This window comes from Canis lupus, chromosome 1 (assembly GCF_011100685.1).
Source record: "Canis lupus familiaris isolate Mischka breed German Shepherd chromosome 1, alternate assembly UU_Cfam_GSD_1.0, whole genome shotgun sequence".
NCBI lineage: Eukaryota > Metazoa > Chordata > Mammalia > Carnivora > Canidae > Canis > Canis lupus.
The window spans coordinates 43,226,289-43,241,470 of NC_049222.1; the positions used below are offsets into that span (position 1 = coordinate 43,226,289).

Sequence of the window (15,182 nt, forward strand, 5' to 3'; positions counted from 1 at the left end):
CTGAGGATTGTTGGAAGAGAAGAGGGTGGGGGGATGATGCACTATACGGGTGATGGGCTTTAAGGAGGGCACTTGTTGGAATGAGCACTGAGTTTTGTATACAAGTGATGAGTCATTAAACTCCACTCCTGAAATCAATACTACACTATGTTTTAACTAACTTGAATTTAAACTAAAAACAAACAAAAAACAAAAAAATATTTCATTATTTATTTATTATTGTTGATTCTACTTTTCAGTTAACTTTTTTGTTAGCCTAAGGTTTTCTTGTATAGTACAATGGATTTATAGGAAATATTACATTTAACCAAGAGTTCATTTATTTATTTTTATTTATTTATTTTTTTAACCAAGAGTTTAAATTTGGTCATAGGGCAGCCGGGTGGCTCAGCAGTTTAGCACCACCTTCAGCCCAGAGCGTGATCCTGGAGACCCTGCATGGAGCCTGCTTTCTCCCTCTGCCTGTGTCTGTGCCTTTCTCTCTGTGTCTCTCATGAATAAATAAATAAAACCTTAAAAAAAAAAAGTTGGTCATAAAAGCAATTTTAGAGGGAAACCACAATTATCTTTTACTGAGCAGTTAGCAAACATTATAGATATATCTCCAGGAATACATATTTATCCCTTTTCTCATTTCTTTGTCTTTGAATTTATTCACAGGTTTAAAAATAAAAGTTTCACCTTGCAGTCAATAATCCTCCTTTTTTACCAGAGTGATCTCTATAGGACACTTTAGTTTGCACGTTTTGAATCTTCTCTGGCATTTACCACTCACTCTATAAGACTATATGGATGCTGCCCTGTCTTACAATAACAAATACTGATATGCTAATTAAAAAATCCTTATACTTTGATATATCATCTTCAGATGAAAAAAAAGTATTCGATAAAAGCCATTCAACAAATCTTTTTTAAGCAGAGATTATGCAGAAGCATGATGAAATTGACAAAGATATTGTCAGTATCTTCAAAATTTTATAATCTTAAGAGTTCAGACATCTACTTTTTTTAGACTAAAAACTAAAGTCACTCCGCAAGCCACCCATGGAATGGGTTCCCTTAGCCTTTAAAGAATGGAAAACGTATATACTAATTATGTGAATTTAAAATTTTAATACTCCTGTATTACTCTATTGTCTTGTATTTGCTTTTAAGGTCATATTAAACTTGATGAAAGTTACAGAAACATTCATTATTCTTAAGAGCAAATGAAACTCTGCATTGCAGTCTGCTGGCTCATCCATAATTCAGCATCCCAGCCTAAAACATTATGCTCAAACAAGCACAAATATTGGCAAAGGTGAAATATTGAACTGCTACAGTAGCAGCTAAATTACGTAGCAATCTGTGTGTGCTTCAATTTCCTAGCACTAGAAATAAAAATTAAAAGCAGAAAAACAGTCAACAATTATGGCTATAAACTAAATAAGCAAAAGAGCAAAGCCAAGTTGCCATTATTCAAAGCTACATGATTTTTATTAGTTATACACAGATCTGATATGACAATAAAATCCAAGAGGGGGGAAGAAACATTAGTTGCTTGGCTTATCTATCTAAGCAAAGAAAAGGAGATTCTAGAAGAATGTTCTTATGGATCTGAACTTTGAAAATAGCAGCTCTGGTTCTATTTAAGTTAACAGATTTATTTTTTCCTCAAATACATTCCCTCATTTGTCATAATTATCTGGGCAATAATGCCAGTCCTCCATTTATTAGCACCATGGTTACTGGTTTGGAGGTTCCATCAGGCAAGAAGAATCACTAAATATCCTCGACAAAAAACAAACTTTTTTGTCCAGGGACTTTGACTCTTGCTTGGTCTCAAAGCATCAGGAGGATGCACAGTGAGCTGTGAGATGCAGGGGAGACACAGACCTAGCCAGCTGAATCAGCACAAGTAACCCTGCAGATCAATATGTTAACAGATATATCCACCAGATCACCTTCACTTCTGACACTTTTGTTCTGTTTCCACTGCTGTAGGCTGGATTCATTGCATCTTGTGGCAGTACAGACCTTACATTTGTTGCCATTAATAACACACACACACACACACACACACACACACACACACATATAGCAGAATTGATGTCAAAAACTAATGATAAATATCTAGCGCTTAGAAATTTTGTCTTCTTTCGAATGGTAGGATTTACTGTTCTACATTTGTCAGATATCCTTATGACACACATGTTATAATTCTTTCTTTTACTAGAAAGGGGAAAGCAATTAATACAGTGAGTACAGTCACTTTATTATGTAATAAAATTACTAGTTTTAGGTACCACATGATATATAAAACCATCAACACTCATCCTCAAATTTGCATAACTAGAAAAATTTGCAACAAATTATCAAACCTATGTCTCTTCATCCACTTTTTTTCCATGACTTTTTGAACAGCTCAGCAGATGACTGTGTTTATAACTTTTAAAGCACCTTTTGTCATCATCTCACTGAGCTTTGAAATTATCCAGAGTGAGAACAGTCCACATTTTATAAGCCAGGGGTCCTAAAATGCACAGATGTTACATAGGACATCCACTGTCATAGGCCACGTGTAGGAGGGGAGTGGGGGCTCCAGTGCTTTACCCCACTCCACACACCTCTCTAGAAAAACCACTGATCTATACACTACAGAAAACAATAAAACTCTGAGGCATCAGTCCTCTTCCCCTTCCCTCTTACCCCAACGACTATCGCATTGGAAAAGGTTCCTTCAAGCCAAAATAGGAATAAAGAGTAAACTGTTTGTAGGATCATAGTCTGATTCTGAATTTTTTTTCAAATTTACCCTGTATAATTTCACCTTATTTTCATTTTTTTTTTAATTTTTATTTATTTATTTATTCATGATAGTCACAGAGAGAGAGAGAGAGGCAGAGACACAGGCAGAGGGAGAAGCAGGCTCCATGCACGGGGAGCCTGATGTGGGATTCGATCCCGGGTCTCCAGGATCACGCCCTGGGCCAAAGGCAGGCGCCAAACCGCTGCGCCACCCAGGGATCCTCACCTTATTTTCAATATGTGTATGTATCTCACCCGAAGAACTTTCACGTTTCATAGGCTCAAAGGAATATCTGCTTTATAACCTAATTATCTTCCCCTACACTTTTGTAAGGCACCTGCTACTTTCCTTCTCATCACTTCATCAATGAGGTCACCGAGACACAAAATGGCTCAGGAATTTGTGCCCAGAAAACAGCAAAGACAGACATGGACAGAAAAATGGAACTCCATCTCAGTATTCCATCCACCCTAATAAAGATGTACAACTTAAGTTGGATATCCTTGGCATTGGGTATACTCCCAATCAGAGGGGTTTTTTGGCCAGGGAGGAAGTCTATGCCCACATAATCAGCAAGGATCTGTCTTTTTATCTAACCAGGCTCTTTCTGGCATGACAGTGAGAATTCAACCAGAAACATTTGCACTGAAGCCTCAAAAATCAGCCCAAGACACTCAGCATGAGAGGGAACCATGAGATTACAGGAGCTTCAGTGAAACTGGTGGTCCCTGGTTAGAGGGAGAAACTCTGCCTTTCTAGAGCTGAGAGCATGCTATAGGCCATGAATATCCATATTCTCATCTGTATTTGAAAGTTAAGAGTGCTTCACTGGAAATTACTGCTATGCACATCGAATGCATTGTAAGCAAGGAAGGCGGAATTGTGAGAGATTAGTAAGATGGCTGTAGTGCCAAACCACAATGATCACCTGCTGGAGAGAATAGAAAAACAAAAAGCCAAGTATAACATTACTTTTAATCTCTCTTGACAAAGACCCGAGAAAAACCCTATTAAATTTAGAGATTTTTATACCTAAAAGTACACATTTGAAGCTGGAGGATGTGGCATTAGAATAGTGACAAAGAAGTAATATTTTCATATTCTTATAGATGATTATTTTTATGGCTTAATGAATATACATGTTTAAATGCATGCTTAATTCATAATTACTTTATTAATTGCATAATTCAGTCACTATAAAATTAATTTTTAAGCTGCCATAACAGTTCACTGCTAATTCTCTTCTAAAACACAGTTTATTAAAAAAATAAAAAAAAATAAAATAAAATAAAATAAAACACAGTTTATTGTTAGAGAAAGAACAGTGGTGGAGAATGTGGTTCTAGTCCACACGCTGCCACTTACCATTAATCTTATCATGTCAAAAACTCCCTGGTTCTCATTGCCTCATTTTGCTTAAAGACTTTCTAGATATTTAAGGGCTTTCTAGTTGGGATAAGTAAACTCCTGGTTGGCTTATTTGACCATAGCATACAGTTCTTTGTCACCATCATCATGATAACCTTGCGCACTGTCACTGCGTTGTATTGTCCTTGGTGATTGAAGGGCAGCTTGATAACTGTATTCCCAACTGGACACTGAATAACCATCAAGGTCACATGAATGCAGACACAAACCAAACAGAGATCTTTGTCTTTTTTCTACATGAAAAAGATGGCACCTTAAAATAGCATGGACTCATCTGGGAATGCTAGGAAAAGAGATCACTGTGATTCCTTGCTATAGACTCATAAAACTAAAAGGAAGTGCAAGCATATTGAAAAGACCCTGAGTTAAGCTGGCATTTGAACTTTAAAGTGTAGTTAAAAATAAAGACCAAACCCTTACATTTCTGCCTCTTACCTTGCAGCCTCTGCATCACATTGGCAATGTCCCGAGGAGACCGTGAGGTCGTCCTGGAAGTTGCCATGGTGCTTCCTGTAGCATGAAACCAACACCAGAGACTCTTCACCTAGGGCAGTGTAGCAGTACACCACTCAAGAAAACATCCCGGAGCTTCTCTAGATCTTTTGAGTCATACACGAATCCCAAGGAACTTGGGACAGAGAGCGAGCGAGCGAGGGGCAGTGCTTCCAGAGATTGAAGATTGAATCCCTTTTTCTTTTTCTTCTTTTATTTTAAGACTGTTCTCTTAAATGAACTCAGGAACCTGAAAAACAAATTAAAATATACAGCATTAGTATATATATATATATATATATATATATATATATAATATACCCTCATGTAAAAAGAAAACACTTTTTATTCAGTTCGATAGATGATTCATTACCAAGTAAAACACTTTTAAAGTATTAGGCAAATGTTAAGAATCCTTATATCTGACAAAATAAATGCATACATGAGAGATATATAATAAAGTGGGTTGCTAAAAAAGAAATATTTGCTTATTCTGTGTTTTCTTTTTAAGCTATAATCTCTCTCCATTCATCTATGAAAGTGAATGTACTGTGAAGCCAAAACATTAAGTCCTATTTCTCAATATTCCCAGTTCTCTTATAGATGCTATTTCCGCCTGCTTTGTACATACATTTTGCTGTTTCATCTGTACACTTTCCAGGAATGATATTAAGTCTTAGCTTCTAGATAAGCATTGAGTAATGCATAGAATTGTTGAATCACCAAACTGTATACCTGAAACCAATGTAACACTGTATGTTAACTACCCTGGAATTAAAATTTTAAAAAATAAAAATAACTTAAAAAAATCTTAACTCCTAATAACAATTTGCTGAATTAAAACACTAAATATATCAAAGTATTTCATTCTAAAAATGTGAGTTTCAAATATTCTGATTTTAGAGGTCAAAATGGATATTATATAGCTTCTTTCCTTCCCATAAAGACTCCAAAGTCAGTTGTAAAGCTAGGGTAGGGGTGGCCTGAGCAGAGAGGCCATTTCCCTTCTAACCCCTTCCTGAATTCTCCATTTTGGGCAAGTTCATTATTCTGGACTGGGCAAGAAGAAAAAGAGATAGAAGAGTAGTTGATGAAAGCTTGATATTGATACATCTACTTTGAACAAGGATTTCCTTACCCTAAGGTTAGTTGAAGAGAAGATTTTGCTATGAGAGGATAAATAATGAAGAAAGGAGAAGAGGGTGAACGTGCACCCAGAAAGAGAAGCTCAACCAAGGGGCCACACTAAGGCACCCCATGCAAGATGACACTTTATACAATTCCCACTTATTAAGATGAAGGTGAAGAAAAAGGATGGGATGGGGGCAGGGGAGGATGGCAAAAGCAAACCTGTAAAGAAAACACATACATGTGGGATGGTCCATCTGCTGGAAGGAAAAAAAGAAACCAAAAAGAGTCTATGATGTTATCAAAAACTATATCATGACCTGAATGTATGGTCATAGAAGCAGTATTTTTTATGAGACATTGGTTGTATAAAAAAGTCTAAATACAAATTACAATTGACTTTAAAAAGGCATTATTAATACTAGTATACATGGTATCTGGTTAGAATGCATGAATGCAAAGCGGTACTACCTATTTTAGAATACTATCTGGAAAAAGATGCAAAACATTGCATAGGTTGCTGCCCTGTGTGAAAAGGCATCAGAAAAGTATAGTGGAGCAAGATAGGATATACTAGTCACTTAACAGGTTAGGATGAAGTAGCGCAGTGAACAGCCTTAATTGGTAAGAAGGCACAAGCGGACTTCTCTCGGCTACTTGAAAAGATATTTAGAAGGATACTTGGCAGCTTCTGGGCTAGAGAGGTACCTCTCAGTGTGTAGGTTTCCAATGGACCTCTGAGGAGAAATAATTACTTATGGCTAGCCTATCATGCTTTAAGGCCTTAAGCCCTGCTGGAATTGTGTACCCATTAGCAGCCTTCATCTCTTGAGGGAAAACATTCCACCTGCCTACATCCAAAAGCTACCATAATTTGGAGACGAATAAACAATGGGAAGTGCCTAAAATCTTACAACTGGCTCCTCTAAACTGTTAGAAAGTTAAGTTTTCCAAATGCAAGAATATAACTTTCTGAACTCTAGCTAGCTAGCTAACTACATACATAGAGATGAGGGAAGAAATTCATTTTAATTCAGCTATCCCAAGCCAGCCCCTGCCCAGCACTGACGTTCATAGAAGATATGTCTCCTATCATCAATCAAGAATTATGGAATAAAAAAGGATTTCTCTCAATTACTGCATTACAGATCACCATGTTTCTACCTTCTTCTAGTTCACATTCATGTTGCACAATAGATTAATTTTGAACTCTCTCTCTCCTTCTCTCTCGTATGTGTGTGTGTGTATTTGAGATATATTTGATATACACATAAGAGATATATACATCTTATGATGGCCACGTAACACTCAGAATTTCTCTGCTTATGTCCAAAGTCAGGTTATGTATCCAGTCTTACTTCTACAGTATAACAAAAGCATTCTGAATGTCAGAGTTCAATGCTGGGGGTACCAAGATGAATATGACATAGATTCTATTTTTTGAGGAGTTTAGAATATAGTGGGAGATACAACATAGAAAAACAACCAGTATAACAATACTACAGGCAAGTGCAAATATAGAGATGGAAAATGCAAATAAAAAGTTGTTAACCTAATCAGAAAATTCTCAGTGTCCTGGGAGGGAGCCTACCCCTGAACTGAGTCTTGGTAAATGAGTCAGGTCTAGTGAGGAGAAAAATATGAAAGACACAGTTCAGACAGAGTGAATAGTTCAAGCAAAGTCATGGACACAAGAAACAACATGACTCTATGTAGGGGTACCAAGAGTTAGATTGTGAAGGACTCTACCAGGTGACACTCTGGAGCTGAGGCTGGAGAAGGAGGTAGCATCAAATGATTGAGGGCCCTGTGTGCTATGCTTACAAGCTTGGTCCTGATTCTCTGGGAAGCAAAAGGAATCCTCTGCAGGAATTTAAACTCTAAGTGCCCAAGTATAATTTAGATTATTCTAAATACAGTTCCTTTTTTTTTTTTTAAGATTTTATTTATTTATTCATGAGAGACACACAAGGGGGGGGGGGGGGGGGCAGAGACATAGGCAGAGGGAGAAGCAATCGCCATACATGGAGCCTGACGTAGGACTCAATCCTGGGTCTCCAGGACCAGGCCCTGGGCTGAAGGTGGCGCTAAACCGCTGAGCCACCCGGATTGCTCTCTAGATACAGTTCTTAAGGGTGTATTTAAAGGAGACAAGACTGAAAGATCCAGAAAGATCAGTTAGGAAAGTATCTCAGAAGTCAAGACAGGAGATGATAGACTGAAATAGGACAATGAGTAGAGGGTAGAAATCTGAAAAATCAGGGAGGGGAGACAGGAAGCAGTTGGTGGGGTTGTCAGAGTCTCTTGGATGACTCACATGATTCTGACTTGAGATGTTGTGGGCCATGTACCACCAATTGAGCTTAGCAGCCAGAAGGGCTATGCAGGTTTTACTTCTAATACTTTTCGCCTCATACACTTATGTCTTTGCCGAACAACTTCACCCCTGTGTGGGGCACTGTCAACTGAGCAGATTCAAAGTGTCCCTAAATACCTGGCCCAGGACTCACACTCTGCTTGAAGCCATCCCTAAACACTCCAGTACAGACTCAGCACTAACAATCCATACTATTATAAATATGATTTTTCTTACATTCATCATCATGGTTAACCTTACACTCTAAGTAGACTGTGAACATTCTGCGGGCATAGTCTGTAACTCATTTTGTTTTGACATCCCACCCATCAATGCCAAGTACATCCCTGAGAACATCCTAGGCCCTCAATACATATATTTGTTTTAGCGTCAACTTCATAATACTTTCCCTTGATGAGAGAACCCCAGAAAACCCCTCCCACCTCACTGCAAAAGAAGTTAATGCAATATCCTTCCTTTTTCAGACATAAGATAAAATATTTTGCTTTCATCATCCATGTATACACACATTTCCTCCTTTGTGAAATTATGGCATTCTTGTTTTTTACTGACACTTTCACTTGATGGGACATATGATCTGAAAATTTAATTTAAAAATATAAAAGAAGACTGGGGATTAGAAGGTAGGAGTTCTAGGCTTAGCTTTGTTCCAACTAGCTGGGTGAGTTTGAGCTGGTTCTGTGTATGGACCATTCCTCAATGGCCAATCACAGGGAGTGTGTACCGGGACATTCACACACTATGGACTAAGAAAGATGGAGAGCAGAGTCTTAGTTTTGTCCATATGACCTTAATAAAAAATTAACTTTTCTAAACACTTGTTTCTTAATCTGTAAAGTGAAGATATTTTATGCCAAATTAGGTTTAATTTTATCCTGCATAAGTTAAATTTAAAAAGATCATGATGTAATACGCTTAGCAGATTGTTTGGCATGTAGCAGAGTTCCAGCAAATAACTGGTTTCCACGTCCCTTCCCCCAGCCTCGGTTTCTCCACCTGCAATAGGAGAAATGGACCCAGAATGGAGAGGCACTCTCCAGCATCCTCATCAGTTCCAAAACCAATGGCAGCATAGGTGACAGGTGAAATAATGACTGGTACAAGGTCACAAGAACTTGAAATTCTTTCCAAGAACTGACGGATTACCTAGCAGTGCTCTTGCTGTGGGCCTGACCTATAAAGCCAGAATGTCAGAGGAAGGCCCAGCACCATCAACGAGCTCACTACTCCCAGGGAAATTGAAAAAAAAGTTTTAATAGGTGCAAGAGATTGTGGGCAGGGGTGGTGGTTGGGAGGGGTCCAGTACTGGGATGGAAAGGGAGAATCAGCTAGACACCGATAGATTGTGTACCAATGAGCAGTTCCAGAACAATCTCCAAATCCTTCCAGGAGAAGGAACGAAGATCACACTGCAGCTAAGTACATCTACCACGCCTAGCAGAGAATCAAGAGCCCATGCTTACTTCATACATCAAAAATATATTGAGAAACTATTCATAAAGGACATTAGTACTGAGTAAATAGCTGTGAACAAGACAGATAAGCCCTTCTTAAAGCTTATGTATCCAGAGAGAGAGAGATGTTATCAATAATACCACAACAAAGTAGGGTGAGTTTTGTCACAGAGTAGTCCAGGGAACTGTGAGAGCAAACTGAATACCCAATCAATAACCATCTGCTGCATTTATTGCGCAGAATGCAGGGGGAATATATACTGTCTGCTATGTAGGATGTTCCTATCTGAACAACATACTCTTCTTAGCAGCCCCTGTGAGAAGCACAGGAGTGAATCATCAAAACCCGACTTCTCCAGTCTCTAAGCAGAATGGACAACTGGCTGCTAAAGCAGTTTCTTGCTTGTGGTCCTAAAAAGAAATGCAGAAAACATTAGGAAGAGCACTGCTGGGCTCTAAGAACACATCATAAACCAGCACAACTACAATTGTAGGTATTGGGAAACTACAGCAGAAAATTGCAAACCCTGTGACCACTAGAGATGATGTGGTTCATTTCTAACTGAAAACGATGTACCGTAAAACACAAACAGATACACAGTAGAGTAGGAAGCATAAATGTTACTAAAATAGATGTCTAAATATGTAGAAGAATAGGACCCCTATTAAAATTCGCTACTAAACAAAAATAAAAAAGCTAATAACTACATCTCCACCCCGTTCTCTCTAAGTCCTTTGCGGGAGTGAGTCACATGAGTGTCTAATTTTAAATTTAATTATTGTTTTTCTGTATTCATCCTTTAGCAATGGTGTTAATTAATAATCATGAAGAAGGCTGAGCAGTAGAGAAGGAGAGGGACATCTGGAGTTAATATAAATACATAACTTATGTATGTATATGGGCTATCGGTGAATAGTACTGTGAATTATTCACAATTATGAACAGGGTAACAAATAGGAATCGGTCCTTTTTCTGGAAGAACAAAAATGTAAAGAAATAAGCAAACGACAAAGTACAGAGCTGACCAGCATGACAGATAGGAAGTGTCATTATTCAATTCTTTTTGGTTTAACTTGGAGTATAAATCAGGCCCAACGATATCTGTTACCTTCCTCCTCTTTTTGTTAGAGTATATATCACACCCCTTGCCAAATAACTAGATCTGGCTAGATCGGATCACAAGGAGGGACACATACAACACATATAAGAGGAGGAGAAATGTAGATTCCTTCACAGGGGAATCTTAGGCCCCATTGCCTATCATGGGGTGTGGCTGCAGTGTCTAGAGCTGAGAAAACACTACCAACCTCGCCCTGCCATGGGCCTCTTACATCCTGTTCAGTTATGCCTCCTTTCATTTCCAAGAAGCTGTGTGTGCGGCATACTTCTCAGAGAGTGGGTCCTAGTGTGGCATCCTGCGCATTTAATGCAAGGCATTCTTGCAAGATTCTGAATGGTAAACTACCTTTTCCCAACCCCTGCTCCCTTGCAGGAAGGAATCAAGTGACAAGAATTTTTGTATGGGGACAATGAGAAGAGAAACAAACCAGCTTGGGAAAAATCATTAGTTAAGAGAGATAAAAATGAGTCTATACTGTGATAGCTGAGCAAATAGTTTCAAAGGCCAGCGATATTACTATCTGAGTTTGTCTGAAGACGTGGTTTTATTTTCCGCATGAAACATATTAAGTTAGCATTGATCTGGTACATTTTGTTCTAAATTTGCCACAAGTAAGGAACAGACTCAAAAACACAGGAAAAAAATAGCCATGTGTTTTATTACACTGTTCTGGCAATAATAGGTACTTTTTATCCCTATGATTTATCTTTTTCATCATGGGAAACAGCAAGCCTCTGAGAGAACCACCTTCATGACTAATGATTCAATCAGCATTTTATACAGATGTGGGTCATATTAATAACTGTTGTTTAAGTGAAAATTACTACACAGTCTGTTGCACAAGTCTGGCTTTTGTATACAAATGTTTCCTCTAGGAAAGGGGCTCTCAGATGAAGACAAAAATACAGACACTGAAGGAGAGAACAATAGTTCACTTAGAACTTTCTTAACGTTCACAGAAGGTCAGATACATGCAGGTTCTCCACCTCCCACTGAAAAGCTCGGAAATGAGCATCCCAGGATGCTAACGCTGGTTTCACAGCTGATGCTTCCCCCTAGGCTGGGCCTGAACTTGCAGCCTCCACACTCTGTCATCCCCCGCAGCACACCCAACCCCGTTTCCCGGATGGACTTTCTTTGCCTTAGGCTGAGAGCTGCTTTATTCTGCACTATTTTCCTGCCCTGTGCCATGCACCTGCCGCCCTGTGAACCACCATTTCACAGAACTCCTCCAGTAGCAAGGTAATATCTCCGTCTGCAATGTGTCTTTCCAGAGAGGAGATGAAAGTTATCTTGCCCTCTAGCGTAGGCACCGCCTGGAAGCCACTGCACGGTGACAGCTCGAGCAGTCTGAAGCCCTGGCCTCCGCACGGTCTCCAAGCCCTGGGCCGTGCTACTCATTTCCCCTCCCCCGCATCCCCCCCCCCCCCGCCCCAAGCCCTTCCTAAAATAGTCGAGAGTGGAGGAAGGGAGGCTCCTAGATTTTGTCCAACGCCCCGCATCTCCCATCTGATAGTAGCAACAGTACCGACCATCACAACAAGAGGGTGGCTGCCTTTTGCTTCTGCATCACTGGAGCCCAAGAGAAGTGCCACAAGCGGAAATGACAATCCGAGAGGGGGATATTAATAGGGATATCTACGTACGAGATGTAGGGAGGACGCTCCCCACCTCCTTATCTCCTCATCCCTGAGTATCATACACGTACACACACCACCACCACCATCACCGCCCTCTCCCTCCCATTAAGCACGCACAACCCCAGTATGTAAGTACAAACTTGCTTACAATTTGCTGCAATTTGCTCAGCTTGCACCCACATTCGTATTCTCTCTCTCCTCCCTCTCTCACTCCTTCCTTCCACCTGTCTCTCTCTCTCTCTCTCTCTCTTTTTACCTTCACTCTCCCGGGCTCGTCCAGGTTCCCGGCAGCTACGCGAGCTCACGGCCGGCCGCGGGCTCCGGGAGGGAGCGCGGGCGCCGTGCAGGGCTGCGGGAGCCGGGCCGCCCTGGTTACGGAGCGCAGCGCGCCGGCCGGCTCCCTGCCCGCGGCAGATCCGCAGCCGCGCTCCCCCGGGGCCGCTCGCACACCCGCTCTCTGCTGCGCCCAGCCGCTCGGCGACTCTGCCCTCCCTCTGCAATCGGGTCCTCCCCTCCGAGGCACCCTGGGGTTTTAGGCCTCCCCCCCCCACTCTCCCCCGCCCCCCCCGCACTAAAGCTCCTTTCCGAGGGGAAGGTCGGCCCGCAGGGTTCAGCCCCCGGGCAGGATGCGGGCACTACCCCTGCCGCCACACCCCTCCCCGGCCCGGCGCCCCGCGCCCTGCGTCCGGAGCCCCGCGCCCCGTTCCAGGAGGAGCAGGTCCCTGGAAGAGCTGGGGGCGGGGGCCTGGAGGCTCCCTCGCAGGCTTCCCCTACCTCCTGCAGATGCACGGCCTATGGCTCTCTCCGCGGCTGCAAACCCGAGCCGTGACCCACCCTCCCGGCGAACCTTTCCACCGGGTCCACCTCTGGGGGAGAGACGAGGAGAAGGAACGGTCGAGAGCCCCGGGAAGGAGATGCGCTGCACTAGCCGCTAACTTTTGCTTGGGGTTCCCGCTGCCCGGTTGACCTTTCTAAGCAGAATGTGTCTTGAAAGGCTGGGGTGGTTCCCTGATGGTCCCAGGAAGGAAGTGATGCAGTTCAGGGAGGACATTTAGCAGACTCCTTTTAAATCAACTTTCAAAAAGATCCTAACAGCTGACCTTTTGGCTCTCAGATCCATATTGAACAATTTTAGAGAGATTGGTCAGATTATAGACTTTTGCTGTTGTTTATAAAGCTTAGATTTTCTGAGAAGGCGCTTGACATCTTAATTCTATTTATTCTTGGTTATTCATTAAAATGATTCAGAAGAACCACCAGTCACTTTCTTCAGACTCCCTATATGCATGCTGCACATTGCAGAGCCATTTGTCATTTATCACGACCATGGTGTTGAGTTCCTGGTGTTGCCTAGTAGCGTTCAGGAGAATCTATTTTGTTGTGGTTTTATAGTCTCTAAGCAAAGTCAAACACAGTCTCCCTTCACCAGCAATGAAGCCCAAGTCCAACAGGATTATGGCAACCAAAATAATGGGACTATGTTGCAAGAATCTTAAGAATAATAATTACATCTCAAATTTTTAATCTGACAAAAAGAGTTTTCTATTCTCTAGATTTGCTAAATGGAAGGGTGGTCTTATAAAGTTGATGATGTTTCTCTTTGCTTCCTGTCTTTCCCTCACTTGCTGCCAACACTACATGATTTAGCTGTGCATTTTCTTCAAATTCTTTTTTCTTCCAGATCCCCTCAAAACAGCAATATCTGAAAGGAATCTGATAAACCAATCTGATGTGCCCTTTTTATTGGGTTTACATTTTTTAGAGACCAAAGAATGAATCTCTAATGGCAGAATTTGTTACACCAGGAAGTTGGGCCTGGAGAGGGCACAGTTTGGGGGAATTGTTTTCCATGTATACCCTGCTTCTGCCTCAGGGTGATACTCTTTATAGATTCCCAGAGCTCCCTGTGGAGATAACCTGCAGAGCCCTAGAGTGCAGTCATTTCAGATAGTGCTCTCTTTCTGTGTGGTCATGAGACTGGGTTCCAAGCTTCCAGGCCTGCCGCTCAGGGGAAAAGGATCAGCCTCTGCTCTCCCTCTTGGTTTCCATCTTTATAGAGCCAATTTACACTGAAGGCTTTCCAAGACAGGATAAGAAAGTCTATTTTACAAACTCAAAAGCTCTGTGTGTTTGTTGCCTTACTTGTAAATTCTGAGACTGAAGCATTGCTCCCACCAAGTGAAACTCCTTGATGAGACCTAGCCGCTGTCCTCCTAGGCTCAAGACTGGGGCCGTGGCTGGCACTGGTTCCCTGATAAGCTAACTTTCCATTCTCAACTCATCTCCATCCTCTGCACAAGGGCTAAGCACATTATAGACTTTGGGAAAATGCTTGTCTTTTTCATAGCCCCTCCTCCGGGGGAGGTTTGTTACAGCCCCAATAATTCAACAACTGATGCTTGAACACTCTATGCCAAATGTTGTCCTAAGTACTGTGGTTATAGGGTAAGCAAAACCTGCCCTAGTTCCTGCCTTCACAGAGCTTACCATATGATTAGGAATAGAGCCATTCATCAGAGAAGCACACAAATAATTATAAAACCCAAACCTCCAAGAAACGGCATGTGTTATGAGAGCCTGTGGTGAATTTATTTAATTAATTACATTAATTCAGTTTAATGATCAGGAAGACTGCTAGGAAGTGATCTGCAGGAGGACTGGCATTAACTAGGTGAAAGAGGGGTAGAGTGCAGTGAGGAAGAGCACTCCAGTCAGAGCGAAGAGTATGGGCAAAGGACTATGGAAGAAAAGGGC

General features: G+C 41.2%; 1 protein-coding gene across 14 annotated transcripts in view; it reads right to left on the reverse strand.

The window, feature by feature from the left end:
* SYNE1 (spectrin repeat containing nuclear envelope protein 1) overlaps nt 1-13,400 on the reverse strand; it is a 449,233-nt gene extending 435,833 nt beyond the window's left edge. For 9 of the 14 annotated variants that reach the window (XM_038526343.1, XM_038526344.1, XM_038526348.1 and 6 more), the window contains exons 1-2: nt 13,203-13,399; nt 4,652-4,958 (exon numbers count right to left, since the gene is read on the reverse strand). In XM_038526343.1, the coding sequence (XP_038382271.1) occupies nt 4,652-4,718 (67 nt within the window). In that variant the 5' untranslated portion in view covers nt 4,719-4,958; nt 13,203-13,399. Of the gene's footprint in view, nt 1-4,651; nt 4,959-12,684; nt 12,800-13,202 lie in introns of those variants that run through there. The other 5 variants (XM_038526349.1, XM_038526341.1, XM_038526351.1 and 2 more) reach the window with 3 other exon arrangements.
* Between the last annotated feature and the right edge of the window lie 1,782 nt (nt 13,401-15,182).